This window comes from Equus przewalskii, chromosome 14, assembly GCF_037783145.1.
Source record: "Equus przewalskii isolate Varuska chromosome 14, EquPr2, whole genome shotgun sequence".
Taxonomy (NCBI): Eukaryota; Metazoa; Chordata; class Mammalia; order Perissodactyla; family Equidae; genus Equus; species Equus przewalskii.
The window spans coordinates 65,709,354-65,736,438 of NC_091844.1; the positions used below are offsets into that span (position 1 = coordinate 65,709,354).

The 27,085-nt window shown below is 36.9% G+C and overlaps 1 protein-coding gene across 6 annotated transcripts in view; it reads right to left on the minus strand.

The window, feature by feature from the left end:
* Positions 1–27,085, minus strand: part of LCLAT1 (lysocardiolipin acyltransferase 1) — a 186,729-nt gene that overhangs the window by 95,398 nt on the left and 64,246 nt on the right. For 4 of the 6 annotated variants that reach the window (XM_008514749.2, XM_008514750.2, XM_070574175.1 and 1 more), the window contains exons 2-3: positions 22,180–22,348; positions 11,112–11,310 (exon numbers count right to left, since the gene is read on the minus strand). In XM_008514749.2, the coding sequence (XP_008512971.2) occupies positions 11,112–11,310; positions 22,180–22,344 (364 nt within the window). In that variant the 5' untranslated portion in view covers positions 22,345–22,348. The remainder of the gene's footprint in view (positions 1–11,111; positions 11,311–22,179; positions 22,349–27,085) is intronic. The other 2 variants (XM_008514754.2, XM_070574178.1) reach the window with 1 other exon arrangement.

Consider the following 27,085-nt stretch of genomic DNA (forward strand, 5'->3'; position numbering starts at 1 on the left):
AGGACAATTTGTCAGGTACAGTATTCTTAGTTGGCAGTTTTCCTTGTTTCAGCACTTTAAATATATCATGCTACTCCTTTGTGGTGTGCAAAGTTTCTGCTGAAAAATCTGCTGATAGTCTTATGGAGGTTCCCTTGTATGTAACAAGTTGTTTTTCACTTGCTGCTTTGAAGATTCTCTCCATGTCTTTAACTTTTGACGCTTTAATTATGTGTCTTGGTGTGGATCTCTTTAAGTTCATCTTATTTGGAACTCTCTGGGCTTCCTGGATCTGGACATGTTTCCTTCCCCAGTGTGGGGAAGTTTTCAGCCATTATTTCTTCAAATAAGCTTCCTGCCTCTTTCTTTCTCTCTTCTCTTTCTGGGACCCCTATAATGCAAATGTTGGACCGCTTGATGTTGTCCCATAAGTCCCTTAAGTTATCTTTACTCTTTTTCATTTTTTCTTTTCGCTGCTCTGATTGTATAAGATCCAGTGCCCTGTATTCGAGTTTATGGATCCTTTCTTCCAATTCATCTAATCTGTTAAGCCCCCCGCTACTGTAATTTCTTTTTCAGTTTACTCATTGTATTCTTCAGCTCTGTGACTTCTATTTGGTATTTTAATATATTTTCTATCTCTTTGTTGAACTTCTCACTTTGTCATGCCTTGTTCTGCTGAGCTCAGTGAGCATCTTTAGGACCATCACTTTAAACTCTTTATCATGTAATTACTTATCTCTGTTTCATTAAGGTCTTTTTCTAAGGTTTTACCTTGTTCTTTCATTTGGAATACATTCATTTTCATTTTCCTTGACTCTCTATATTGGTTTTTAGGCATTAAACCGCCACCTCTCCCAGTCTTGAAGGAGTGGCTTCATGTAGGAGATAAACCTTATCATTCAACCCTGCCCTAGCTCTTGGTTTTCTCTCAAACCTTTCTGAGTGTCCAAGCAGCCTACTGTATCCTTAGTGGCTCCCAGTAGTTGAAGGTGCACCAAAGACCTGTCAGTGTCCCAAAGGAGAGGATCTCAATCAGCACCTAGATTCAGGCTGACTGAAAGTCAGACCTTCAGGCAGCAGCTTTTAAAGTATGCAAACATACCTCTTTCACGGGAAGACTGGGAGATGAGTGTTTTTGTCTGCTCCCTCTGCACTGAGCCCTAGTGTGACAGCCAGTTAAGAATTGTTTCTTCGTTTGCTACCATGCCACTGAAGCCATGAACACTAGCCCTACTGGCCACCAGAGCCAAACTATCAAGGGATGTGTCCTCTACATGGCAGCCACAAAAGCCAGAGTGCCAGACATGTATACAAGCTCCTTTCTTAGAGACACTGGTGACCAGGGGTGGGGCAGAGAGAGAGCATGAAGATGGCACCCGGGGCCTCCCCAGTCTCTAGAGAGGATTGTAATCAGCCCCTAGATGTGTGTTTCAATAGAAGCCTGTCCATCAGGCCACCACTATGAAGATAAGCTTACAGACCTCTTATACAGAAAGACCAGGCACTTTTTAGTCAGATACCTCTGTGCTGGACCATGGGGTATAGCCAGGTGAGTCCATGGAAACCCTTTAAGAACTGTTTCTCAGTTTACTAGAGCCTATGGATCTCATGGGTGCAGGCCCCACTGGCTTTCAAAGCTAGCTGTTTTGGGGGCTGATCTCTCAAGTGCAGGTGCTAAAAGTTGAGATGTCAGATGTGGGTTTCAGGCCCTTCATTTCTCAGGGAGAAGCCTGGAGTTGTCAGAGCCTTCCTGATTGTGAGTCACCATGCCAGGGGTGGAAAGGATGGCAAGATTGTGTCTCAGACTCTCCTGCCCATTTCAATGTGGGTTTTTTCTCATGGAGTTGCTCAGTTAGATTTTGGCTTTCTATCAGAGGAAATTGTTCTGTATGTAGCTGTAAATTCAGTGTGTCCCTAGGAGGAGGTGAGTTCAAGATCCTCCTACGTCATTATCTTGAACCAGAACTACTTTTATTGCCATTTTACAGTCGAAGAAACTGAGGGCTGAGTCCAGTGATGCAATCCAACAGTGATGGAGTTAGCTAATGAGGCCTATCAGGGCTGAGAGCAGGTGCCAAGGGCTAAGGGGCTTTAGAGTAAATGGTACACTAAAGTGTATCTACCTTTCATAACCCACTATCCAAATGAGCCTCAGTATAGATAATAATGATCCTTTATAGACAGGGCACATATCAGGTGCTTAAAGTCTATATAATTAACACAAAGAGGGGAAGTAAGGGAAGCGCTGGAGCCCAACTAAGTCTTTAAGGGTGAGACTAAAGAAGGCTGGGGCCAGCCTCACGGCCAAGTTGTTAAGTTCGCACGTTCCGCTTCAGCGGCCCAGGGTTTCACAGGTTTTTAATCCTGGGCACAGACCCAGGACCACTCATCAAGTCATGCTGAGTGGCGTCCCACACAGCAGAACTAGAAGGATCTACAACTAGAATATATACAACTATGTACTGAGGTGACTTTGGGGAGAAGAAGAAGGAAAAAAAAGATCAGCAACAGACGTTATCTCAGGACCAATCTTTAAAAAAAAGGAGAAGGCTGGATGAACCAAAGGACCATGAGATCAGGGGCTCAGCTGCAAAGTGGAAGCCACTAAGAGTGTAATAGAAAATATGACATTTTTCTATTTTGAGAAAAACTACTAGGATTTGGTATCTAATTGAATAAGAGAGAAACAAGTCAAAGAGATGATCCCTGTGCTACACTGAGAGGAACTAAATAATCTCTAAATTTTGTGCCAATTCTAAAATCCTACACTTCAGGAAGTCATTTTCTTAATAGTTAGAAATGAATCTTAAAAAAACAATTTTTTAAAAAAGTCCTTAGGCAGTTTCCACTGTCTAGTTTAATGGAGTAAGACTGTACTGGACAAATCATCTTTGCAGGAAAAAAAAATTTGGACATAAGAAAAAAGGCAATAACCAAAAGACATTGGAGAGTGAACAAAAGCTGACATACTCTGATGGGGAGCTCGTGCTCACTCACAAAAAGCACTATGTTCCCATCTCCAAAGCTTTTAGCCTTGGGCTAAATGTAGTCCACAGCAAAAGATGTGGCACACAACTGAAGCAGTGCTGAAAGGGAAATGTATAGTCCTAAATGCCTGTGTCAGAAAAGAAGAAATATCTGAGGTCAATGATTTAAGCTTCTAACTTAAGAAACTAAAAATAGAGCAAATTAAACCCAAAGGTTACAGACGTAAGGAAATAATAAAGAGAAGAACAGAAGTCAATGAAAATGAAAGTGGACTAACAATGGAATGAAATAAACAATGAAATCGAAATATAACTCTTTGAGAAGGGGCAAAAAAATTAATGAAACCAAAAGCTAACCCTTTCAGGGAGAGAAGAAGGAATTAATAAAACTGACGAAACTCCAGCCAGACTGATCAAGAATGAAAACTGAGACATTAAAGAGGGGACATCACCAGAGATTCTTTGAAATTTTAGTTTGACAACTTAGATGAGACAATTTCTTTTACAACAAATTACAAACAAGAAATAGAAGAATTAAAGGACTCTACATCAATTAAAGAAATTGAGTTAGTAAGGAATTCGTTTTATCGTGCTTCACTTTATTACACTTTGCAGATACTATGTTTTTTACAAGACTTTCTACGAGGAAAATGATTACAACTCACTGAAGGCTCAGATGATGGTTAGCATTTTTAGCAATAAAGTATTTTTTTTCCTGAGGAAGATTAGACCTGAGCTAACATCTACTGCCAATCCTCCTCTTTTTGCTGAGGAAGACTGGCCCTGAGCTAACATCCATGCCCATCTTCCTCTACTTTATATGTGGGACGCCTACCACAGCATGGCATGCCAAGCAGTGCCATGTCCACACCCAGGATCCAAACCAGCAAACCCTGGGCCGCTGAAGCGGAACATGTGCACTTAACTGCTGGGCCACAAGGCCAGCCCAGCAATAAAGTATTTTTAAATTAAGGTATAAACATTAGGTTTTTTACATATAATGCTATTGCATACTTAACAGACTACAGTATATCGTAAACTTAACTTTTATATGCATTGGGAAACCAGAAAGCTTTGTGACTCTCTTTACTGTAATAGTCACTTTATTACAATATTCACTTTATTGGATCTGAACCTGTAATATCTCTGAGGTATGCCCGTAATTTAAAACATTCCCACTAAGAAAACACCAGGCTCAGATGGCTCCGCTGCTGAATTCCTTCAATCATTTAATGAAGAAATAATATCAATCCTACACAAACTCTTTCAGAAAACATACAAGGAAGGAACACTCACCATCTCATTTTATGAGGCCAAAATCAGACAAATATCTCACAAGAAAAGAGAATGAAAAACAAAATCCCACATGAACACAAACACAAAAATCCTTCATAACTATTAGCAAATTGAATCCACTAATACTTTATTATTAAAAAGGTGACAAATAATTATCAAATGGAAATAATCCTGAAAATGCAAGGTTGGTTTAACATCACAGATGAATCAATGCAATTTTGCATGTTAATAGAATAAAAGGAAAAATTCATATTATCATTTCAACAGACAGAAAAAGCGTTTAACAAAGTTCAACACCATTTCACGATAAAAATCATAGCAAATCGGGTATAGAAGAGAACTCTCTCAAGCTGATTAAGAGTATCTATGAAAAACCTACAGCTAATATAATACTCAATGGTGAAAAGCTTAATGCTTTCTACCTAAGATCTGGGACACAGCAAGGATGTCTGCTCTCAACACTTCTATTTAATATTATACTGGAAGAACTAGACAATGTAATAAAGCAAGAAAAATAAAAGGCATACAGGTTGGAAATAGAAGAGTAAAACTATATTTATTTACAGGCAGTATGACTGTATATATAAGAAAAGCCTAAGGAACCTCCAAAGCTGGTAGAAGAAATAATTGAATTTGCAAGATTGCAAGTTATAAAAATCAACTGTATCTCCATATGTTAGCAACAGATAATTAGAAAATAAATTTTAAAAAGACAACTCCAAAAGTGGCATTTAAAAAATACTTAGGAATACATTTAATGCAAGATGTAAAAGATCCTTATGTGGAAAAGTACAAAGTACCACAGAGGGAAATCTAAAACAAGATAAACCAATGCAGAGACATACTATGTTCATGGATTTGAAGACTCCATAGTGTCAGGATGGCAAACTGATCTATAGAGTCAATGCAATCACAATAAAAACCGAACAGGCTTTTTTGAAGAAATTAACAGGCTGATTTAAAAATGTAAATAGGGAAAGGACTTAAACAGTTAAAAATAACTTTAAAAAGAACAGTTTTTAAAAGAACTGCCTAATTTCAAGACTTGCTATATAACTACAATCATCATGACAGTATGATATTGGATAAGGATAGACATATGGAACAATGAAGGGACACTTGTATGGACACTGATTTTTCAACAAAGGTATTAAAGTAATTCAATGGATAACGGATAGACCTTTCAGTAAATACTGCTGGAAAACTGGATATCTATATAAGGAGAAAAAAAAGACCCTGACCCTTGCCTCACATTAAAAATTAAATCAAAATGGATCACAGACATAAAGTAAGAACTAAAACTATTAAACATTTGGAAGGAGAAAAATATTTGGTATTAGGTTAAACACAGATTTATTAAACAGAAGATCAAAAGCCCAAACAATGAAAGAAAAATTGATGAAATGGACTTCATGAAGATAAATAACTTTGCTATTGAATAGGTAAAAAAGTAAAAAGGCAAGTCACAGACTCACGGAAAAAATTGCAAAATACCTATCTGATAAGGTCTGTGTTCAGAACATGTAAGGAACTCTTGCAACTCATAATTAAAAGAAAACTAACTCATAAAAAAATGGGGAAAAGATATGAAGAGACATTTCACAAAACAAGCTATATGAATGGACAATAAGCACATGAAAAGATAATCAAAATCACCAGCCTTCAGAGAAATGAAAATTAAATCAGTAAGTTACCACTACAATCCCAAGAAAATAGCTGAAGTCAGAAAGATTGATAATGCCACATGTTAACAAGGATATGGAACAGTTGGAACTCTCTCATACATTGTTGATAAAAATGTAAAATACAGAAAATTATAGCATAAGTTATAAAGTTAAACATACACTTTAACTGCAAACCCCATATAATTCAGGGGTTGGAGTGCAAAGGGGCATAAGGATACATTTTAGGGTGAGAGAAAACTACAACTCGACTGGTGAGTTACAATTGAATACAATTTAAAATACGTGAATTTTTTTATTGTATGTAAGTAAAAGTGAAGTAAATAATAAATTTTAATGCTGTAGTAACTAAAACAGCATGGTGCCAGTGCATGATTAGACAGATCAATGAAAGAGAACAGAAAGCCCAGAAATAGGTCCCAAAGCAAATGGGAATTTAGAATACAATCAAATATGATAAAATGTGCTCTTCCAAACTAGTCAAGAAAAAATTGATTATTCAGTAAAAAGTATGGGACTGAGCAGCTATTTGGGGCTGAAAAGAAATCTCTTTCTCCCAGTTTATACCAGACTAAAGATGGTAAATGAAACCACAAAAACACTAGCAGGAAACACTCATGATGGAAAAGCTGTCTAAGTTTGCTATAAAATCCAAATGGCGGGGCCGCCCCATGGCCGAGTGGTTAAGTTCGTGTGCTCTGCTGCAGCAGCCCAGGGTTTCACTGGTTCAGATCCTGGGCGCAGACATGACACCACTCATCAGGCCACGCTGAGGCAGTGTCCCACATGCCACAACTAGAAGGACCCACAACTAAAATACATATCTATGTATAGGGGGGATTTGGGGAGAAAAAGCAGAAAGAAAAAAGAAAAATCCAAATGTCACAAAAAATTGATCAATAAAAATGCAATTTCCACATAGGAAAAAATATCCTAAACAAAAAATATATATATTTGAAACTCACCACAAACAAAATGTTAATATTTCTCCTAAGAACTTGTACAAATCACCAGGACAAAGACAAACAGTCCAATAAAAATACCTCCAATCCTGCTTATAATATAAATGTAATATAAAACCACATTGAAATATTCCTTTTATCCAACTATAAGTTTGACAAAGATTCAAATATTTCATAGCACTATGTTGTTGATGAGTGTAATAAAGCAGTCAAATGCTGTGGTTTGAAGTAAAAATTGCTTCAATCCTTACAGATAGAATTTGGACAATCTCTCTCATATACTCTCTGATCTAGTTTCTAACTCTTACCGATAAATGCAGTCAGGTGTGAAGTACTATGTAAACAAAGATCATCATTGCAACAATATTAATAATTGCTGAAATTGGAACCAACTTAAACATCTATTGATAGAAGACTAGTCAAAAATATCGTATATCCTCACAAAGGAATACTATGTAGCCATTTTAAAAATCTGAGGCCAGCTACAGATATACTGACATAAAATAATCTCCAAGATACACTGCTAAATATTAAAAAAATAATAAAAGGTGAATGGTGTGCATATTTTATTACACCCATTTCTGTAAAAAAATTAAGGAGGGGTGGATGTAGCAAATCTGTTTTTATATGCATGGAATACTTCTGGAAGAAACTGGTAACAATTGCTCTGGGAAGGGAAACTGAGTGGCTACAGGGAAGGAATGTTACAGAAATTTACTTTCCACATATATAACTCTTTGTAGCTTTTGATTTTGTACAATGTATATTCTATATATACTGTATATATATTATTAGACATTTTATTTAAAATTAAGTTTTTCTTTCCTTTTTTTTTTTTAAGATTGGCCCTGAGCTAACATCTGTTGCCGATCTTTTTTTTTCTCTTCTCCCCCACAGTCCCCCACTATATAGTTGTATATTCTAGTTGGAGATCCTTCTGGTTGTGCTTCTGGATGCCACCTGAGCATGGCTTGATAAGCGGTGCTAGGTCCGCGCTCAGGATCCAAACCTGTGAAACCCTGGGCCGCCAAAGCGGAGTGTGCGAACTTAACCACTCAGCCAGGGGCTGGCCCCAAATTAAGTCTTTCTTATGTCTTGACTCTGGAGCCAGACAGACCTGGTTTCAAAATTTATTTCCACCTTAGAGTATCCATATACAAGGCAAATTACTTAACATTCGTAAACTCCATTTTCTTTAACAATGGGATTATGTTATGACATACAGTTGTGATTTCTAAATAAGGTAACGTATATAAAGTCCCTTTTCATAGTGGCATGTAACAAATATTAGAGAACCTTCCACCTTTTCCTTCCCCTGAACTTATACTCAAACTGAATGACATAGAGGCACAAACCATTAACCTGAGAAAAAAATCTTTAAAACAAACTTTTAGTGGATAGTTTGCTTTACCAAGACTCATTCGTGGTCATATATAGGTTTTTGTTTATACAGTTTTATAATATAAGCTCCTAAATAATTAAATGTGGACCAGCCAAGCCTGTTAAGACAGTATAGATGACATTATAAGAGAACATTTAATGGTTCCTAGATCCTGCTTAAATATGCTTGATTCTAAAGTTAATTTTAGAATAGGAGATAAATATTCTATATTTAGATTTGAGTCAAACTGACATCCATCTGGAGAACACAGGCTTTAAATATACTCCTATACTACATGTGGACAGAACTTTTGAACTTTGGCTTTACGTGGTACTGAGACTTTTCTTACATTAAAAATTCATTGATCCTTCATATGCAGATTTAAACTTATTTGACCAGATGACTTCTAGTCTAATTTGCCTTCTTGGAAATCACACAGCCGAGCCATTGTATAATCAATATGAAGCTATTCAAGTGAAGGTAGTGAGGATTTGCGGAAGATGGACATCTGAGTGGGAACCGGGGAGAGGGGAAGCCCTCTGTTTTTGGCTGCACCAGTCTGGAGTGGAGTTTCTGTCTGACTGAACTGGGAGGTGGGAGGAAAGGGGTATGTCTTGATTCAGATACCACAGATTCCAATTGTTCTCAACAAATTTTAGTAAATTTTCTTGAAAAAATGTTTCTTCATTTGCTGTATGTCCTAGCGACCATTTCCAGAGACTTTAAACGACAGTTATTTTAGAATTTTCACCAGTTTCCCCGGGGAGTGGGTCTGTGGAGATCCTCATGCTATCACGCTGGAAGTGCATGTCAGGTCACGTTTTATGCCCAAAATGTTTTCTTGGGTTATATTTTTAAATAGTACTTTTGTAATATTTAAGTTACACTGTTTTGTTAATGTCTTCTTTAGGGGCTCCAATTATATATACATATATATGTTAGAACTCCTTTGGCTATCTCCCATTTCGACTACTTTGACTGAACTACCACATCCTGACCTGTGTTCAGCTGTTTGGCATTTAGTCTTAGGCTTTCTCTTTCTGAGGACGCTTTTCTTGGCTCTTCTTCTAAGCTGTCCACGCCTCTCTACTCTTAAGCCTCCTCTCCAAGTCTTAGCACTGACAGGCTTGCAGTGGTGGGAGGGTAGGAGCAACTAGATTGGAATTTATTTCTCTACTTAAGGCAATTAGAAGGTAACAGTATTCTTTGTCTTCTAGTCATGCTGAAGAGATGCATGATATGTGCTTTTATTTCCTCTGCTTGTTGATTTGATGATTTTTTGTTTAAGGATAAGGAAAATCAGGCAGCTGCCATTGTCCTCCAAAAACCTTTCTAAGAAGGCTTTTAGTTATGCAGTCAATCTCTCTATTAGACACAGGATTGTTTTAATTTTTTCATTTTATTCACTGTTGTCAGATTTTGTTGTATTTTTCTGTATGTAACTTGTTGGTTTCATATACATTTTCAAACTCATTCACATAATGTTGTTCTTAATATTCTGTTATCATATTTTATGTAGGACCAGGAATGACAAACATGAAATTACCATTCTTGCTACTAGTAATACGTGCCTTCTCTTTTCTTTCTTGATTAAGTCTTTTTGGGGATACGGCAGTTTTTAAAATGCTAACAAGATCTTTGACACTTCACCCATCAAGAGATGAGGTCTAAGCTCTCTCCCTCCCCTAGAACCTTGGCAGACAGTGACAGCTTCCACTACTAATGTACTGTGGATGTGACACTATACGAATTCTGAGGCTAAGTCACAAAATGCCCAGAATGCCTTGCAGCTTCGTGCTGGTTCAGTGGGGATGTCTGCTCTAGGGGAAGCCAGCTGCCATGTAAGAAATCTGACTATTCTGAGACCACAATACTGGAAAAGTGGCAAGGAGAAAGACACTACTATAAACATGAAGGCAACTAAAGCACAAACACACTTAGTAACTCAACCACAAACCTCTTTACTAGTCTATCCTGAGGACAATATCTACCCTCTGCCCTCACAAATCCTGAACATTTCAGTATGTTGATAGGGGCAGGGTTTAAAGGGCAAAGAATTCAAATAAGAAATGTTATACAGGAAACCACACAAGTATAGTTAATGGATGAGGCGGTCAGGGAGTACAGCAATGCTTCATACACCCACATGTGAATAACTAGTTTGAATCTATTTTTAGTCTGTTCTTCACCCCTACTTCACATTAAGGGGTGGGGGCAATTAAGTCTTAACATGCAGTGCTGAAATAACCCTTCTTCCCACCACACGATGAATGTGTTGCATTCCTAACCAGGGAATGTAAGCATTTCTGGGAATGTTAATATTATAGTATACAACAAAGACAGTGAAAAGACTTTAAAAAAAAAAAGGTATGGATTAGGAAAGTTCAGAAAATACTAGCACCTAGTGTAATGCTTGGACTAACAGGGATTTAATTAGTATTTATTTATCAGTTCATTTCAAGTGTCTTATCAGCACAGACCACTTGCTGGTCTAAAGTACCACAAGCACGACATGCAATAAAAATTTACTGAACTATTAATTCATATCCTTCAAAGTGTTAGTCCCTCTGGAACCACATCTACTTCCTTGAGAATAGTTTATTCCCACGTTCAACATAAGATGTTTCAAAAGCAAGATTAAAATAATCTGTTATGATCCAGTAAGAAAAATAAAACCTGGTAACTGAGTTTACGCTAGTGAGGAAAAATGAGAACGTTTTTAAATTTAAGTGGAGTTTCAGTAAGTTACTCTGTAGTTTTAGACTGCGTACATCACATATAAAATGAATGAGCAACTTAAAATAATTTGTGAATAGCCTACCGAATCCAGGAACACTTTTGAGACTGGCTTTGAGGCAAATTTTCTCCACTCTGAGGTAGCTGTATCTCATCAGACAATTCCACAGGAACATCCAGTCCATTCTTGTCCGATGATTCATGATAATGACACTCCTTTCTCCAGGAACAAATGCATCACCTGTTATGACCACTTTTACACCAAACATGGTCTCCAGCAATGCCTAAGGAAAAAATATAGATACAGGACAATTTAAAGTTATGATTTCCCATAGGTAGATTTTATCATGTCCTAAAAATAAGTTTTCTGATTTCTAATAAATCAAAGGCATAGTGTTTCCTCTGATTCTTGCTTCTATAATAAATCAGGAAAAATATGTTAATCTGGAAGACTGAGAATACGAAGGCACTGTTTCTATTTTTAATTCTACTACTAAGTTTCTGGCAGTTTCCCAATTTAAAAATGCTAACTTTTGAGCCTGCCCAGTGGCATGGTGGTTGGGTTTGCATGCTCTGCTTCAGTGGCCGGGGGTTCAGAGGTTCGGATCCCAGGCACAAACCCAGCACTGCCTGTCAAGCCATGCTGTGGTGGTGTCCCACATAAAACAGAGGAAGATTGGCACAGATGTTAGCTCAGCGACACTCTTCTTCAAACAAAAAGAGGAAGCAAGAGATGTTAGCTCAGGGCCAATCTTCCTCACCAAAAAGAAAGGGAAAAAACAGCTAACTTTCATTGAAATCTTCAAGATAAATTATTAAAAGAAAAAAGTGCAAAAGGCTTACAAGAAAATCCCACTGTGTAATATTTTAAGCTATAGATATGTAAGATAAACACATTCTTTTATAGAAAGAATAGTCAAGAAACTTAACACTAAGTATAGGGCTCAGGGAACAGAAAGTCAAACTTTTCATTTTACACCTTTCTGCAGTATGATCTTTTTAAAACAAATATATGTATCTGTGTATCTTAACAACATATAAACAATGAAATAACTACATGTTTACTAAAGTGCTGCAGCCCTAGCACCTAAAAGTGTCTAGCTCATCGAACAGATGCTCAAATATTTGCTGAAGTTGTTTAATTAACTTCTCTGACAGTCAGGCATATAATATATATGAAATATCTAGAGGAAAAGCAAATTACAGATGGCGGTTCTTGAAAGAACAATAACAGATAATAAGACACCTGGATCACTGATTTCAATCCCTATTTAAATTTCCAAAAAATTTGCATGTAACAAATCTACTAGTTAATATTTGACTTCACTATTAATGGAGAGAAAACTGGCCCAAGCCAGAAAAAACATAAGAAAACTGAAAGTTCTCTTTGGCAGCATCATGAAAACCTTGATCAAAGCATATCAAACAAACAAATGGTGGTACAGTCACACAATGCACTATAACACAACAATGAAAATAAATGAACTACAGGTATCTACAGCAACATGGATAACACACAAGCACAATGTTGAGAGAAGCAAAACAAATAAAAAAGAATATATACAGTAAGATATTTTAGAGGTAAATACATAGGTAGTAAAATTATAAAGACCAGCAAGGAACTAACGTATCTTACAAGCCAGGTTAGTGGCTACTTCTACCAAACAGGAGGGCGTTGTGACTGGGAAACTGGGTAGCTTGCTGGAGGGCTGGCAATATTCTATTTCTTGACCTGGTTGATAATTACACTTTAAAATTATTCAATAAAGTGTGCATTTATTAAGTTTTCAGTATGTTTGTCATATTTCACAAAAAAAAACTATTTTTTTAAAAGAATATGGTATAAAAGAACAGGATGTCAAAAACATAAGAATAAATAGGAGTTAAAAAGAATATTAGCTAAAGAAAAAAGGGAGTTAGAAATGTCACATGTCCAAAGTCTTACAGGGTCAGAGTGTTAACCATCTTAACAAGGTAAAACAAGATCCTTTGGGCTAACGTAGCTACACAGAACTTACAGGTCCTCATTGAGTTTCTCTCCCAGGGCTGAGATTCATTTTAGGGAATGAGTATGTAACCTGGCATTTATCAAGCCCTAGAAAAGACGGCCTTCAAGAGGACCATAAACATGAACCCCTCTTGAAATTGTATACAAAGATACGTGAATGTATACACTGGCACTTTGCCAGGCAAAATGCCAGTAGTTTTCATCAGATTTTCATAAGGGTCCATAACCACTCAAATAATTATAAACTCCCACTCTGAAATCTCTGGGAAGTTAAGTCCATATGTGGAAGATTTCATGATGGAGGGGATCATTGCAGAGTTCTCTAGGCTTGGACCCATAGCAAGAAATATCTCTTTTTCTACTTGTAAGCGTAAAAGGCCATCAATCATGAAAACGAATCACTGAATATTAAGTCTTGGCCCAGTGTATATGTGTGAAGTCGCCATCCAAGGTTAACTTGGATTAGCTCCACTCTGCTTCCCAAATACGACATACTTTTCAGTATTTGCAAAGAACGAAAATGCAGGATGCCCTTTTCTTAACTGGTAGAAAGAGGACCTTGACTATTAATTTTACGTTATATTACAGAAAAGAGTTAAAAATCTTAAGCCTATAAATCCCAAACCTCAACTCTAACCTTTTACGTGCAATTTCTAATACATGTTTCCTATGGATTCCAAAACAAGCTTTTGCTTTTCATTATGGAAAATGTCAAAATAAAAAATCTCAGACTGCTTGTTCAGGAGCATTTCATATGGCATCCAGAACTCTATCGGAATGTGCCTAAAAGTTATATACAACCTTTTGGCAGCCTAGATCTCAAGCTCATATGAATCATTTTTAACACCAGACAAGATATATCTAGTCAAGGTTATTTACAGCTCCTGCAAAGGCATAATAACAAAAACACTACACAGAGATAGAGTTGTAATGTCTATAAAGAACTCCAGAATTCAAACAATCTAGATTAAAAACTTGAAAAAAAGAAAAAGACAATATTCGCATATTTCTCATATTTGTTCTATTTCTAGTATAAAAGGAAACCATTTCGGCACTAAGAAACTAATCTTATAAAATTTTATAATGCTTTATTTCTTATATCGAACGAAAAGCCACAATTCTCACGACTGTTACCTAACTGAATGAAGATTTCTCCCAGAATTACAAATACAGAAGCAATTTCTGAGGGTGTCTTTATTTACCACTATTTACTGCCTCCAGGTGTTCCTTGGTATATGAAAACACTAAGATGAGAGGGTCCCCTCATGATCACAGACAATCAGTTTTGCCATCAGGCCTTAAGCTCTCATTTGTCATTTCAGTGGATCTTTATTCAGTCTGAAGTAAGAACAACTCTAAGACATTCCTCATCTCCAAGTCTGCTTTAGCTTTTCAGACTCAGCTTAGGCCCAGCTCCTCAAATCCTTAGCTATTTAAGGCCTTGCAATCCCAAGCCATTCATCAAACAATGAGCACGCCCTTTCTTAAGAGCAGCAGTCTAGACAGAAACTGTATTCATTAATCTGTGTTTGCTGAACACCTGCTTTGTTCTAGGACTAGAATGGAATCAGCAGGCCATGGAAGAAACTTGTGTCCTAGGTTGGGAGTTAGAAAACAACCTCTAAATTCCTAAGTCATGATTTATGGTGAAAGGACAGAACTCCAAGTAATTTTCATAATCCCAGGTAATTAGCTAACAATCAGACTGTTAGAAAGACTCAGAATTTTAAAAAGCAAAAACTGCTCTGGGCATGTGTCAAGTTTGATCCTAACAGTACTATATTGAATAGAACTATTCAAAAATGAAATGAACAGACATCCACTTCCCATTATAGAAATGTTCCAAGAGAGACTGGTCACTCCATAGACTGTTCTAGAAGGGATTCTTACACACACAGGTAGGTTAGACTAGATGACCTCTAAGTCTCATCTAACTCTAAGATTCTAAAAGATTTTATTGGAGTACCTCATTTAGCACAGAAAATGTACTCCTTAAAAATAGTAAGACAAGAAAAATCTTGCCAATGAAATCATTTTAATGCACAGGAGAAACTTACAAAAGAGAAGATCATTTTGTGATTGCTTCTGTGACCAATAATTAGTCTAAGTGCATTCACCCTAATTTTTTTTTGTTTTGCTGAGGAAGATTTGCCCTGAGCTAACATCTGTGCCAATCTTCCTCTATTCTGTTACGTGGGTCACGGCCAGAGCATGGCCACCAAGTGGCATAGGTCTGCACCCAGGATGCAAACCTGAGCTGCCAAAGCGGAGTATGCCGAACTTAACCACTAGGCCACAAGGCCAGCCCATACCCTAATTTATTTTTAGTGAAAAATTATGTTTAACTGTTTGGAATTGCTTAAAATAAAGTACTCCTATAGGAGAGAAAAGACTAAACTGCTTCTGAATAAAAAATGACGTATTCTACTATTTGCTTCAAAATAAAAATTCCTTTAGTACCTTGTAAACGTTTGAAATAAGGTCATAAAAGACACACCAATGATGTTTCTCCATTTCTTTAAGCAGAGATGGTCACTATCTCAAAACCAGAACATCGATTTTCTGTACACTAGCTTTAAGGGATTTGACTTTAATAAATTTTTTAACCGAAAGACTCTCTGCCTGATATGCTGTTACTAGTGAGCACAGCAGTGAGTTAAACAGGCTAGGTAACACGAAGTTTTCTCAAATACATACCAATTTAAGACTACAGTGGTCACTGACTCTTGCCTATGTGTGAAGTTCTCAAGTCAGGTAATAAGCCAAAAGTCAGGAACAGCTGAAGTTACCCCCAAAAATCTCAGAGGAAGGTGCCTCACAAGAGACCCGCACACTATCAGTAAGTCCTGCTCAGCCAGTTTTATCTGAGTGTTGGACCAGATTTCTCCAGCTGACCATCAGATGAAGTGATTGGTTTGCATGTTGTTTTAAACACAAGAATCATACTCAGCATTCCCCATTGCATCTCACATGAAGTGGGGGATAGAGGGGCACCCTACATTTAAAAAATTCCTCTCTCTCCACTCTTCCCTCCTCCATGCTAGTGCACATAACTGAAGATGTATAAGGTAATTAGATACATGATGCAATTCTGCTATAACAGTAATTGTATTAGTAGTAGTAGCAGTAAAAGAAGCTATGGCAGAATTTGTCCAGTAATATGTCCAGGAAAATCCAGCATTTCTTCTAGAGTAATAGATTTTAATTGTGGACAGGGCTACTCAGAAGAAAAAGACTACATTTCCCAGATTTTATTACAGCTTTTAGCTGTTTTCACCAATGGGGGGAGCAAAAGAATTTATGTGCATCTTAGAACTCACTGGTCTAAAGAGAAAGTTCTTGCTCTGGACTTCCCCTCCTCCCCACTTCCTATAGAGTGGGACAAAGAACTGGTAGTGACCAGTCTTGACCATATAGAAGACTGGAAGGAATCTGAGTCCTTGAATGACATCAGGGAGCATAGCTACCCTGACAACCTGGACCTGAGGACGCATAAAATTCTACTTTATTCAAGCTACTATATTTTGAATTTTCTTTGATAGTGTACTTTAGTCTGCCCTCTAAAACTAATATAGTAGCAAACATTTACTGTATACTTTACAAAGGCTATGTTCATTATCTCATTTAGTCATCATTATAACTCTGAGGTAGGTAGGAAGTATTAGAGCTTCCTTTTCTACAGATGAAGAAAGACAAATTTAGAGAGGCCAAGTAGCTTAGCCAAGTTCAAGGTGACTAGAAGGTGGTAAGACCAATCACGAAACCAAATGTCTGTCTCCATGCCTGTGCCAATAAGCACTCTGCTTATACCAGGTCTCCAAAAAACTGAAATTGATTGGACACTGTAACACATTACAATTGCAACGATTTCTACAATGTAGTAACTACAAGAAAATTTTCAAAACTCTTAAGGTTTTGACAGAGAGGTTCAGCCAAAAACACATGATTCCTAATCAAAAGATTATATACTATGGAAAATTGATGACACATTAAAGAAAATGAAGCACAGTAGCAATATATGACTATTGCCAAAAAATCATTTACCTCTAAATGTTTGCTTTAGAATCAGATATACAAAGCTGAACCTGGAATGAATCTCAAAAGATAATCTATTTCAATTTCCTTATTTTACAGATGATGAAATGAAAATCTAAAACGAGTCATGTAAATGACTTGAAAAAGTGAAAACTTTAACTGGTTTTATAATGACTATAAATGGAATTATTTAACATTTAGACTGTGTTGACTTTTTAGAAATATCTACTTATGATGGTTAATTTTATGTGAAGTGAACAACATATTTAATTTAACATAAATATGATATTTTATGGAGAAATAATCACTTTGTAAATGAGCTAGTGATAGCAGTTAAAGCAATACCACAAAATGAATATTTTATATTAAATGGTAGTTTTGAGGTCTGCAATGAAACACTGGACTTCACAACTTTAAAGCTGATTTAAAAATCTAACTCTAAAAGGTTGGATTTTTCATTTGCCTGGGAAGTCTTTCAGGCAAATGAAAGTCAGAAAAGAAACTAGTCAAGCTGTGTAAATCTAAAACTAAGGAAGAAAGTTAAGGTAGAAGACTATTATCTCTTCAAGGACAGAGGTCATATCTGTCCTGTTCATCACTACATCCTAGCAAAATGCTTGGCACATGGTGGACACTTAATAAATAGTTGCTGGATGAATGGTCAGGGATCCTACTTTTGCAATAAACACAAGTTACAAAACAAAACACCCTTCTATTAAGGAAGGAAAAAGAAATTTTGCCTAAAAGAATAAGGAGGATCCATACCAATAATGTAGGAATCGTACAAATACTCAGTGCAAAGTACATGCTACAGGGGAGGAAAAAAAGAGTAAGGAGGGTAAGTGCTGCTTCCAGCCCTGGCAGAGCGAACAGCACTAGACTTACCACCCACCTGACTGAAAAGAAAACACGCTCATAACAATAAATAGATGAGGAATCTCAAAAAAGAAATAAACAAATAAAGAACCCAACATAAATTCTAGAACTTAAAAGTACAGTATTTTAAATGCACTGTATAAACAAAAAAGCAGATTAGAGATGGCAAAAAAAAAAAAGGGTCAGTGAACTTGGTGACCTGTGTGACAACATAAGCAACCTAACATACATATAATTGTAGTCCCAAAAGAAGAGGAGAAAGTGAATGTGGAAGAAAAAAGTATGTGAACAAATAATGGCCCAGAATTTCCTAATTTGGAAAAAACAAAGCTATAGATCTAAGAAGCCCAATGAAACACAGCAAAATAAATATAAAGAAAACTATACCCAGGCATATCATAATTAAACTGCTAAAAAACAAAGAGAAATCTTGAAAACAGCCATAGAAATATGACACAGTGCATAAAGGGAAGCAACAATATTGTATGATAGGGGCCAGCTCCGTGGCCGAGTGGTTAAGTTCGTGCGCTCCGCTGTGGCGGCCCAGGGTTCGGATCCTGGGCGCAGACATGGCACCACTCGTCAGGCCACATTGAGGTGGCGTCCCACATCCCACAACTAGAAGGACCTGCAACTAAGATATACAACTGTGTACAGGGGGGCGGTTGGGGAGATAAAGCAGAAAAAATAAAAAAAGGAAGATTGGCAACAGTTGTTAGCACAGGTACCAATCTTTAAAAAAAAAAAAAAATTGTACGATGGCTTTTCATCAAAAACAATGGAGACCATAAGACACTAAAATGAAAAAAATGTCATCCCAGAAATTTTATAATCAGCAACACTATCCTTCAAAAATGAAGGCAAAATAAAGAAATCTTCAATTAAATGTGACAAGTAAATGAAAAGCAATAGGATATACTGGAGTATATGAGGAAGACATTTGGTGTAAAACTAAATCGACCTGACCTTGTTTTTCCAAAAGGGCCTGACGTGGCCTGTTGAGCATGCATTCTACATCTGCTTTAAACATTTACTATGTCCCAAAGACAAGAATGATGCCCTTAAAGATAGGATGTAGCTTCCTCCCATATGGGCATTTCTTTAAGGATAAGCATCTCTTCCTGGAAACTAAGGATTAATTATTACTGACCTACTGTGCTCACCTTGTGACCACTGACCTGCTGACCACCAACCTGCTGTGCCAGCTAAGAATCTCATGACTAGTAAAAGAGATATTCCTGTTATATGTGATGCATGCTCTTTGTTCCAAGACAGTATATAACCACTCTGTACACCCCATGTCTTTGGTGCCCTTCCTTCCACGAGGAAGGAAGCACTCGGGCTATAGTCCTCAGACATGGCTCATAATAAACTCACCCCAATTTTTTCTTTTGAAAGATTGGTAACAGATGTTAGCTCAGGTGCCAATCTTTTTTTTTTCTTTCTTCTCCCCTAGGCACCCCCCAGTACATAGTTGTATATTCAAGTTGCAGGTCCTTCTGGCTGTGCTATGTGGAAAACCTCCTCAGCATGGCCTGATGAGCGGTGCCATGTCCACACCCAGGATCCAAACAGGCGAAACCCTGGGCCGCCGAAGCAAAGCACACGAACTTAACCACGGGGCTGGCTCCCAATTCACCCCAATTTTGATTTATAGACTGATTATGGATTATTTGCATCGATAAATGAAAACAGAACTCATCTGCAAGATCCCTCACTAGAAGAAGAGCTTAAGTAGTTGTTTAGGCTGAAGGAAAATGACACTAGATGGAAACTCTAATATACAGGAAGAATAAAGAACAGTATAAATGGAAAATATTTAGATAAATAAAAGACCATATTTTTCTTCTTCTCATTTCTTTAAAAGTAACCATTTAAAGCAAAAAGTTGACTCTGTATTATGAAGTTTATTATTTAAGTAGATGTACTATGACAACAGCGGCACAAAGGATGTGAGAATAAATGCACTACACTGTTACAACGGTCTTACACTTTATATGAGGTAGGTAAATATCAACTCTAAGTACACTAAAGATATATTATGTAATCCCTAAGCCATGAACAAAAAAATATATATATTTACATACTTTCTTTTTATTATACATAAAATTGTCTTTCAAAAAACAGAAGAGGGGGAAACATTTGCACAACTACTTTTATGAAGCCAGCACAACCCTGATACCAAGTTTGGGCAGTGTGACCTTGAAACTTCTCTGTGTTTGTCTATTCACTCAACAATTATTTATTAATATGTACCTTGTTCCAGGTATCTCAGCAACCTGTGTCTTTGGCTCTCTAGCAAATGAGAAGGCTTTCTATGACTGTTTCTTGCCAACTTTCGTCTTCCACTGTGAGGAAATCATCACACTACTGATTTTATTACTGATTTTATTTTAGTTACTTAAAATAGAGACTGATTTTATTACTAGTTACCACTTTCTCAGATAGGTTTTTTCTCAAGTCAGGCATTCCCTGGCTTGAAAGAACTGCAAACCTTCTTCTTTAGAACCAATCATGAATGAACTTGTTACCAATGGGAATCAATCCCTGAAGGTTTTCCTACCACCTAAGGGTCTAAAAGCAGAAGACAATCTAGGTTTAACCTCAGCTGTGCTTAAATAATTTGCTTATGCACATGACCTTGAGAAAATTATTTAATTTCTCAAAGTTCCTATTTCCTCTTCTGTAAGATGGGGACAATGGTGGCACCTGAAATGAAGCCATCCTCCCAAAGCACTTAGCACAATATCTGCCACCTAAGTTCTCAACAGCTATGACCATCATTACCCTTGGGATTTTACTTTGATTTTTGCTTTTAATGAAACCTTCAAATTTTTCTCCTTATATCTGAATTAGATATACAACCAAAGCACAGTTATTTATTATCCACCAGTATGCTATCGTCCCTTTCTTTGTGCCTATAGATCAGATAACTTTAAGTGGAAATACAGAAAAGAAAAGGGGAAGGAAAGAGGAAGAGGGCATAGGGAGAGAGAGAGATAGGGGACTACTTTTAGTCTAACAGTATACCACATTTCATAAAACAGACATCTGAATAAAAATTTAAAAACAAATTAACCTTGTAAACAATATGAATGCAATTTGTAAAATTATTCATCACAGGATTCCTTTTTAAAATATGAAAAACAGGGTGTACTGTAAATGATTTATCAAAATTCAATTTACAGAAATTTTAAGAAACTTCTACTCCATCAAGGTAGGAACACTCACCACTGTTTCAGGAAATATTTCCCAATTGACCTCCACCTGAAGGGTCTATAGCATTAGCACAGTACTTTCCTCTCTAGAAACATAACAATGGCAATCTGCCTGAGGAGAAACAGACAACTTAATTTCCTTCAACAATTAAAGGAAGAGGATTCCCTTCTTGTTTTCCTTTCAGGTATTATAGTCATCACCTCCACTATAACAGGTCAACAAGTTCTAGGTGTTGCTCAGGAAAAAGAAGGCACAGAACACTCTCGGGAAATACAGCTATTCAAGGTAAAGGCAGCTGCATGCACATCACTCCACTTTTTGAAGAAAGCACTGCTGATTAGCAGCAACAGAGAGTCCCAGACAAGGGAGGAGTCTGGACTGGAATCCTACAGGAACTTGCCAGCTCAGGATCAGAGAGATGTGCTCAGAGTAGTATGCACTGATCTTACAGAGAATACCTGGCTGTTCCAAGAAGCTATTGCTCATTTTGTATGCACATCTAACTTGCAAATGTTGTTAACCTAGCCCACAGATAGGAAATCACTTTATTCCTAAATTCTGTGGTTACTGAGAAGAATTCAATCAATCACATCATTGTCACAAGTTTAAAAAAAGTTTGCCATCTGAATCCATTTTTGTCATTGTTTTGTAAAATAAATGGAAACACAAAATAAAATTAATGTTAAAATTCTTCAATCTCTCTAGATTTGTATATTTTACTATAGGTAAATAATACCTCAGTGAAGGAAAATGAAAAAGAAAATTTGTGAAGAATATGGAAGAAAGTCAACTTTGGAATACAGCTCTTAATTAGATATTTTACTTCAAGGACATGAATTATTTCTATTTCTCTCTAGTTTCTGTATTTCCCTCTCTCAATTCTAATGTGTCCTTACGTAACAGGAAGGACTTCAATGTTTCTTCTAACATTCGATCAAATCCAACTAACAAAATAAAAATCAATAGGTTGGGCTACTTTGGTACAGACAGTCTCCTTCTCTGGTGTGTAACTTACCACGGGAAGTGTGAGCCAGGTTGCCACAAGGCGGTTGTTGATCCAGCGATACCAAGATGGGTTTATAAACATCAAAGGTAAAAAGGGACCCAGCATGAAAATGCTTCCAAAAAAGCTTCCCCAAAACAGTGTGAGTATAAAGTAAATCCCTTTCCATGACACCATGATTCTGAAAGATATAAAAAAACGGATATATTTTGTTACTGTACATTTAACTGCCCTGCCCAAATACAATTTCAAAATGATGCATAAAATAATATTTAATTACAGGGCCACAGAAGAGGCTCTGATAAAGGGTATGAGAGCTCGAATACCATAGAGGTGACCCTCCTACACGTCCTACAGGCCTAACAAGTTGTCAGTACATCAGAAATTGATACTCTTCAACAGAGTAAACGTCTGATCTCCAAAAAAAAAAGCTACCTAGGGTAAGAAGCCTTTGTTTTTTATCTGGTTATTACTATTAACATAAAACTGTATATTTTCTTTTCCAGGATGTAATCCAGCACAAAATCTTAAAACATTCCAGAGTTTTTTTAGACTTAATGGACTAAGAACTCCAGAGCAGTTTCCTAAGGGTAACTATGCCTAAAAGTGAGGGCAATTTTACAGAGTGCACTATAAAATTTTTTAAAAATCTAAAAATGTTAATTCTCTACATTAGAATCTGAAAGTAATGTCTTTGGCCATTTGGTCTTAAGCTGGCTCTTTATGAGCTGAAAAGTTAAAGAGAAGTCAGACTCCTTACTCACTTTCCTAAACTATTTGCCAAAGGTTTACTTTCGGGGGTCCTCATAACCAGAAGAAGATAATATTGGTGCTCTACAGTCTAAAATGAATAATGAAACATTTGATTTTACAACCTCAAATATATTAGAGCAAAAATATGGTTTGCCTCAGAATAACAAAACTGTTGGAAATACTAAAACTATGAAAACAATTAAGGCCTTAAAATGTATTTATTAAAGAAGGTATTCCAGTAATCAAGACCTCTGAATATTTAAAAAGAATCAGAGGGGCCGGCCCAGTGGCGCAGCAGTTAAGCGCGCACGTTCCACTTCAGTGGCCGGGGGTTCGCCAGTTTGGATCCCACTTGGCAAGCCATGCTGTGGTAGGTATCCCACATATAAAGTAGAGGAAGATGGGCACGGATGTGAGGTCAGGGCCAGTCTTCCTCAGCAAAAAGAGAACAATTGGCAGCAGTTAGCTCAGGGCTAATCTTCCTCAAAAAAAAAAAACAAAAAAAAAGAAGAATCACAACAGGAAACAGATACAAAATTTCAAACGTCATCATGCTTTATGAAATGTTAAACAACAAAACAGGTCAAATCCCTTAAAACAGAATCAGGTTTATCTGGGTACTGAGCATATTTTTAAATATCTACTGATAACTTGACAGGGCGTGTACAAAATCCTTCAAGTACAAAAGGAATAAATATCTGCTAAGAACTGGCTTTTTGCTAAACTCTAGATCTGAACTTCTAAGAAGTGGGGTGAGGGGGTGGGGGAGCGAGGGCAGAGAAAAAGACCAATGGAAAGTTGTGGCCCAACAGTTAAAATTCACACAGGGCCCAGAATGGTTTCTGTTTCTACACCCTCAGCTTTGCTTTCTCTGAGGCTCAGGTCCTCCTCTTCGCACTAAAAGACACTACAGGCAGCTTCTCTCCAGTCTTTAATTTAATTTAAAGCTTTTCTTAATTGGGGGGAAAAAAAATTTCGCAATAGTGCTACTCTATTGGTAAACCCTGCAACTACCTTTTGCTATCCACTGTTTGTTTCTATCTTATTAGCCATCAGCTAGCTCTGTCTTTAGACACGCACCCCTAAACTCCCTGAGGAGCCGCACTTCACATTGTAGCCATATATACCTGCCGCCCACCCTTCCCCATCGAAGGCTTTGGCATGTCTCTTCCTCACTTACTAAACTATTTCACATTTGATATGATTACAAAAAAATATATATAGTTAAAGGAGCTTAGATAGAATCTAATAAAATCTTTTCATCTTAGGGGCCAGCCTGGTGATGTAGCGGTTAAGTTCGCACGTTCCACTTTGGTGGTCTGGGGTTCGCCAGTTCAGATCCCAGGTGTGGACCTATGTACTGCTTATCAAGCCAATGCTGTGGCAGGCGCCCCACATACAAAATAGAGGAAGATGGGCACGGATGTTTGCTCAGGGCCAATCTTCCTCAGCAAAAAATGAAGAGGATTGGTGGCAGATGGTAGCTCAGGGTTAATCTTCCTAAAAAAAAAAAAATTTTTAAATTTTAAAAAAAGCTTTTCATTTTACAGTGATGAAGCTGAGGACCAGAAGAGTTAAGAAGACTTTCATAAATCCACATAACCAGTTAGGACATCAAGTCTTTTCTGCCTTCTGCTTCTTCCTGCAAAACTGCTGGGAATCACAGAACTGAATTAACTTTTAAACATGTATTTAAACACAGACTTAAACAGACATAAAGGGATGTGTCACATGAATATACTGGGATTACTCAGACCAAGCCTAATCTAGAATTACTTTTCCAACCTAGGGTAGGTTTATTCCCTAATCTCTCAATCATTTGTTGAATGATTCAATAAATATACAAAGAGATTCCTACTGTGTGCCAGGCAGTGTGCTAGTCAATTTGGGATACAACAGTGAATAAGATAGACATACCAAGCTCTCACAAATCTAATGGTCTCTCCATCTCCTCCTTATGAGCTCCTCCCTGGCTCTGCATTTAATCTAGTCCCATTCTACATACCTTCTTCCAAGTCTCAAGAGTTTGATTTAAGAATTATGGTTATGAATTATGCTGGCTATATACTTATTTAGAATAGCTAAAATTTTAAAAATAAAAAAACCGGCAATACCAAGTGCTGACAAGGACGCAAAGCAATCAGAACTCAAGTACATTGCTGGTGGAAATGCAAAATGGTATGGCCACTCTGGAAAACAGTTTGGTGGGTTCTTAAAATGTTAAATGTACACGCACCATATAACCCAGCAATCCCACTACTGAATATCCAGGACAAAAAACAACTTCTGTTGACACAAAAACCTGTACATGATTGTTTATGGCATCATTACTTATATTTGCCAAAAACTAGAAACAACCCAAATGTCAGTCAGGGGTAATTGGATAAACAAACTGTACTATACCCATAGACTGGAACAGTACTCAGCAATAAAGACAAACTACTGACACATGCAACATCCTGAGTTAATCTCAAATGCACTATGCTGAGTAAGGGAAGCCAGACCCAAAACGTATGATTTCTTTTTTACTATATGATTTTATTTATATGACATTCTAGAAAAGGCAAAACTATAGGAGGAGGAACCAGATCAGTGGTTGCCAAAGGTGGGGGAGGGGAGAGGGTTAACCAGGAAGGGGCAGCACAGGGGAGGCTTTGGCAGTTGAGGAAACTTCTGTTTCTTGATCGCAGTGATGGTTACAAGACTATGCGTTTGTTGAAATTCACAGAGCGTACATAAAAAAGTTATTTTTACTGTATGTAGGATAAAAAACAAATTTAAAAGATTATGCTATGTGAGATAAAATCTGACAGAATAGTCACTATGCTCTTATGATTTAGAGAATTCTACATTTCTGGATTATTTCAACTGTAATAATATGTAAAATACATCAAGCTTTTAGGTATGCCAGGAACTGTTTCATATATTTCACATGCCTGAACTTAACACTCCCAATACTCACATGCTATAGGTACTTTCATTACCTTACACTTTATATATAAGGATATTGAGGATGTAAGAACATTGAGGCACAAAGTGGTTAAATAATGTGCTCCAGACTCTACAGCTAGTAAATGGTAAAGCTGACATTTGAATCCAGGTAATTTGTTGGCTGAGTCCACACACAGTCTAAGATGCTACACTATGCTTCTTTTTCAAGAATGTATCACTTTTGTAATTAAACACATAAACACACTTTAAAAGAGCTAGTCCATAAAATAAAGATGTCACAATTCTAAACTAAAATTTTAACACCTCATGCAAAACTTATTCTGAATTTCAGAAGTCCACAGGAACTTAGTGAAGAAACCTAGTGTCTTTCTTACCTTAATATTCCCTAGTACCTAGCATGTCGTATAGCACACAAAAACCTGGGAAGAGCTGAAGACAGAGGTTGCCAGCTTCTGCTCAAGGAAAGTTCGGTTAAATATAGTAAATTAAACATCTAGTCTTTTAAAATCCTTTAAAACAAAGGCCAGATCATTGAAAAGTAATTACAAACACTGCAATTTAGTATTTTTGTGTATTCTTTGTATAATACTGATAGCATTCTCAAAAAAAGCCATTTGGAAAAGAAATAATTATAATTTAAAAATGGCATATCCATGTTTAATGGATCCAGAGATAAAAAACTAAACTGGAAAAGCTATGCCTACTTCAGAGTAACCCAAGAATTTTTTCCTGTAAGACCACTTTCCCTTCAATGAGTTAATAAGATCTCTCACCCCACTAACTTCCTGGCTCATAAGCATCTGATTCTGATGCTTGCCCACGCTGTCTAATCAGGTCTGATTCAAATGACAGCAATATCAAACAAAGACAAAAGAGAATACAAGAACCAAAACATAGCCCACCTGGACTTCTTTTTCAGTTGCATATATTATTCGTGGAGTATGACAATGTGGGAGGATACTCCCTGACAAGGATTAATGGAATCCATTAGGGATACCTACAGTTCCATGCTTAGGAAAGAAAGATATTATACTTCATAAAATCTCCTTAGTTTACTCACGTAACAATTCAAATGTTAACTAGCATTGCTCTCATAGTCTAACGGGGAAGCTAAGTGTTCTGAGAAATGATTGCAGTTCAGTGTGATACATACTATAACAAAGGTATACAACAAGTGTTATGGGTAGATCACAGCAAAGCAAAATGAACTCTG